The sequence below is a fragment of the Bactrocera tryoni genome, chromosome 4 (genome assembly GCF_016617805.1).
Source record: "Bactrocera tryoni isolate S06 chromosome 4, CSIRO_BtryS06_freeze2, whole genome shotgun sequence".
Taxonomy (NCBI): Eukaryota; Metazoa; Arthropoda; class Insecta; order Diptera; family Tephritidae; genus Bactrocera; species Bactrocera tryoni.
In genome coordinates, this window is record NC_052502.1 from 15,614,731 (window position 1) to 15,619,840 (window position 5,110).

A 5,110-nucleotide genomic window follows, 5' to 3' on the forward strand; every position below is an offset into this window, starting at 1 on the left:
TTACTTCTTTTTGTAGACATAACCACCGTTGGAGGCATATTGGGTACCAACATCGGCGCCAGAGTACGATGAACCGCCGGACGAGAAGGATGAACCACCCGACGAGTAGGATGAACCACCCGATGAGTAGCTTGGGGCAGCTGGAGCCAAGTAAGTATTAGATGGGCCAGAGAATCCAGAAGAGCCACCGCTCGAGTATGAACCACCGCTGGAGTAAGAGCCACCAGCAGAACCGCCAGAGATACCAGAAGAAATACCAGCAGATCCACCAGATGAGTATGAACCGCCTGATGAGTAGCTTGGAGCAGCTGGGGCCAAGTAAGTGTTGGATGGGCCAGAGAATCCAGAAGAACCACCGCTCGAGTATGAACCACCGCTGGAGTAAGAGCCACCAGCAGAACCGCCAGAAATACCAGCAGATCCACCAGATGAGTATGAACCGCCTGATGAGTAGCTTGGAGCAGCTGGAGCCAAGTAAGTGTTGGATGGGCCAGAGAATCCAGCTGAACCACCGCTCGAGTATGAACCGCCGCTGGAGTAAGAGCCACCGCTACCGCCCGAGGAGTATGATGGAGCAGAGTAGACTGGAGCTGGAGCTGGTGCAGAGTAGACTGGAGCTGGAGCGGGTGCAGAGTATACTGGAGCTGGAGCTGGGGCGGAGTATACTGGAGCTGGAGCTGGGGCAGAGTACACTGGAGCTGGAGCTGGGGCAGAGTATACTGGAGCAGGTGGTGAGTAGCTTTGTACAGGTGGCAAGTATTCGTTGGATGGACCAACAGCACCGCCTGAAGAGTATGAACCACCAGCACCACCTGAAGAATATGAACCTCCAGCACCGCCTGAAGAGTATGAACCGCCAGCACCACCTGAAGAGTATGAACCACCAGCAGCGCCTCCCGAAGAGTAAGAAGATGGTGGCAAGTACGTCCTCGACAAATGGCTGACATCAGCCGAAGCGAAGGCGACCAAGGCAAGAGTGGCGACAACGAAGAGTTTCTGTAATCAAGCAAGAGATATTGAATGAGATAAAGGGAGCACAGTTGACGGTATGTGTTTGAAAAGAGTATGAATGTTCAGTCTATACTAGACGTTACATTTGGTAGATTTTATAGACGAATTAAGAAAATATTAAAAAACCAGACTTAGGAAAATGTACACGCTTAGTAGTTTAATGTTTTGAATTTTTTTTCGAGCATTATTTAATTTTTTTTTAAGTGCACTTCACTGTTGTGTTCCACAAAGACATTTTTTATAGGTTTTGATTATTTTTGTGACCTAGTAGCCACTAAGATGACACTTTTTCACTCGTGCAACATCGTTTTGAGTACAAAAAAGTCGTATTCACTCTAAAAGCTCTTAATTTGATAAGAGACAAGCACTGCTACACTTATCAAGAAGGACTTAGCGGTAACTCTGCAGTCACAATACAATCAATTTACGATTTTTACAACAAGCTTTAAACTATATTTTTATTTAAATAATTTTTGTTTTCTCGTGCACCCACCATTTTGCTCCGATGATTTAATGTGTGGTCTATGGGAAAGGATGAGACTACTTAGCTGTACGAAGAAACCGTTGGAACTGATGCTGTTCCCCCAACTGACTGACCAATTTATACAAAAATTATGCTTACACGCGAAATACGATTTCGACGTACAAATCACCTGCCCGCTTACACCGCTTACCCCGCAACTACCAACGGCACCACCACCGGCCGCAACACTCTAGCACGGCAGCAGCGGTGGCAGCATAACGCTGCGCCACGCAACGACGACGCGACGCTAGGGCCGGCAAACAAGTTTTAGTGATTTACAATGCATACAACAACATTTAGATAAATAACAACAACATTTAAATGCTACCTAGAGACCCCTAAAAAATCCAAAAGCGCAAAAGTAATAAAAACTAGCAAAAACCAAAAAAGCAAAAACAACTAAAGAAAACAAAACATCTTTGAAGGTGAAGACAGCAGGCGCGGAGACCAAGGTGTCAGCGCGGTTATAAAGCATAAACCACCGGAAAACAAAAACAAAGCGCGAATTGGTTAGTCTGCGAAAAAGCTAATAAAATAAGGAAAAAATAGTGAGGTGAGAGATAAAAGTAAAACCAGAAAAAATTTAAATTTACAAAGAAAGACTTAAAACGCTTACAACAAAAGCAAAGTGGTGGTCTACATATGTTAATCGCAGCCAGATTTGTAGTTAAGCTGGCTGAGGCAAAGTAAGTCAGTGACTTTTGTTTGGCGCTTGCGCGTGAAAAAAGCTGAGCAATTAGAAAAAAATGTATTACTAAGAAGAAACAAACAATAAAAATTAAGAAAAAAAAATAAATAAAATTAATAAAAAAAAATAATGTGATAAATACAATAAAAAATAAAATACAATAAAGGGAAACATAATAGAAATAAATTAATTAAATAAATTAAAGCAATATTAAAAAAATATTAAAAATAAATATAATTAAAATTAAAAAAATTACATATAAGATAAATAACATATTTTAAAAAAAATTAAATTAAATTAATTAAAATTATAAAATTATTCATTTGAATTAATAAAAGTTAATTGCTCTTCCGATCTAAATAATATTTAGAAAAAATATTAATAAATAAAAAAATAGATATATTATAATAAAATCAACTAAAAAATATTAAATTAAATTAATAAAAATTAATAAAATTAAATGAAACTAAATTGAATTAATGTGTAACAAAATATTAGAGTAACAAAAATTAAAATTAAATAAAATTAAAATAATACATTAAAAAATATTAAATTAAAAATTATAAAAATTAAAATAATAATTAAGAAATATTTAATAAAAGATATTAAAATACATTAAAAAAATATTAAATTAAATTAAGAAAAATTAAAAAATTATTAATAAGCATATAAAATTAAAGTACATTAAAAATTATTCAATTGAATTAATAAAAATTAATTAAACTAATTAAGTAATATTTAGAAAAAATATTAATAAATAAAAAAATAGATATATTATAATAAAATCAACTAAAAAATATTAAATTAAATTAATAAAATTTAATTAAATTAAATGAAACTAAATTGAATTAATGTGTAACAAAATAAACAAAATAGACTATAATATTTTAAAAAAATTAATAATGAAACAAATTTAAAAAGAATATTTGGAGTAAAACCAAAAATCTTAATTCCAATTAAATACGATATAAACAAAATAAAAAATTTGAAATAAAAAATAAAATTAATAAAAATAAAGTAAAATAAATGAACTTCAGTTGCACTGTAACAATGATACCCTTCACAAATATAAATATAAAAAATTCCTCACAGAAACCCGATTCTGAGTTTGTATGGCAGCTATATTCTATAGTGCTCCGATCTATTTCGTTGTAGATTACACTATTGCCTTCAGCAACAATTCATGTCAAATTTGGTGAAGATATCACCTCAAATTAAAAAATTTTCCATACAAGCGCTTGATTCCGATCGCTCAGTTTGCATGGCAGCTATAAGCTATAGTAATTCGATACTCTCGGTTCTCACAAATGTGTAACTTCTTCGTGAGGAAAAGACGTGTGCAAAGTTTCAGAGCGATATCTCAAAAACTGAGGGTTTAATACGCATATACAGAGATAGGCGGACCAGGCTAAATGAGTAAGCTCGTCACTCTGATCGTGTAAAACTTATACATATATACTATAAAGGGTCTCCGAAGTTTACTTTTGGTGTTACAAACTTCGTGGCAGATTTAACAAATACTCATAAGTAAATAAATAAATTCGTATATATATGTATATAGTATATACCTTGATTGTTATACAATATTTGCAACATATATCAATTGAATGAATTTGAAAAGAAATTATTAACAATAAATTAATAACGTTCATTTGTTAACGGCAATAGGACATCCGCTGTGAAATAGTTGCCGTAAGCACCATAACATACTTCCACCGCGGCACATGCATAACCAGTTGCCAGGCGCACGCATGCGCAATGCCACCAGCCGCAAATAACGAATTGTGCCACATATTAACATATACACATACATGCACTTACATACATAATGTATATGGTATGTTTATTAGTGCTTGCTATCGTTGCCGGGCGAATGATAATGCAGTGGACGCATTTTGAGCAGCTCATCAGCTGCGAATCTGCGCATGCGCATGCATTAATTTTTAAATATGTTGGCATATAAGCATATATTTATTTAAATATTTATCAAGCTGACTGATAAAAAAGGTCAGGTTAAACTAGAAATTAGCCATCCGTATAGTTCAACTTGACCAAGAACGGCGCATGCGCACGTTGAAATTTATGCTAAAAATTATTTAAATTTAAAAAGCTTCGAATTCAAGGCATCAAAAACAATAGATGGTTTTGATGGATCATTTGAAGCGCGCATTGGCGAACGGAAGCGCACAGTGGGGCAAGCAGAAATAAATCTAACTAATTGTAATTTTAATATGAAATGTTTTACGGATTATGATTTAAAGGTTTGTGAACTAGAAAAATATAGAGCCAAATTATATGAAGAAGGTGATTACGCGATATATTTTATTTGCCTAGTAAACCCTATATTTGTCAGTGTTTCTGCAAAAATATTTAGGGCTCTTGGTATGAGACGGACATTGAAAAGTTTTATGACTCCAACTTCGACCAAAATTTTTTCAGTCGATCCATAAAGGGCGTTGAATGTGTTTGATATCTTTCTAATACGTAAATAATGAATTTCAATAAAGTTGTTCCTAATTTTATTGCCGTCGTCGTCGTTAACATTGAAAAGGAAAGTTTTCTGCCAGTCCATGGTCCAAATGTTCAAGGGCAAATATTTTTAAATCTCGATAAAAGTTTCGTCGGATTAATTTTGCGTATTTAATGATACAAGTAATCGATATACTTGATAACAATATTTCGATATTTGATTACAATATATCGATATATTATAATTTATCGATAAAAAGCATTATTCGATTTAAATTTTATCCGTCGTTAAACAAAAATTTTTTCTCACTCTATGACCCTATGGAAATTCTCTCGCAATATCTTTAAAAATATATCCAGAATTGTTTTTCATATTTATCGATAAAACTTATCGATATATTTGATTTAATTTATTTAAA

General features: G+C 33.9%; 1 protein-coding gene across 1 annotated transcript; it reads right to left on the bottom strand.

The window, feature by feature from the left end:
* Positions 1 to 1,546, bottom strand: LOC120775715 (keratin, type I cytoskeletal 9-like). Its single transcript, XM_040106027.1, has 3 exons — positions 1,505 to 1,546; positions 357 to 996; positions 1 to 287 (listed from the first exon to the last, which is right to left on the bottom strand). Exons 1-3 carry the CDS (start codon positions 1,505 to 1,507, stop codon positions 1 to 3), a joined length of 930 nt encoding a protein of 309 aa, XP_039961961.1. The 5' UTR covers positions 1,508 to 1,546.
* Between the last annotated feature and the right edge of the window lie 3,564 nt (positions 1,547 to 5,110).

Bases quoted from the DNA above. Each gene is read 5' to 3' on its own strand.
- LOC120775715 (XM_040106027.1), bottom strand. The intron at 288-356 runs GTGGTTCTTCTG...GCTACTCATCAG, and splicing joins CGGTGGTTCATACTCGAGCG to GCGGTTCATACTCATCTGGT.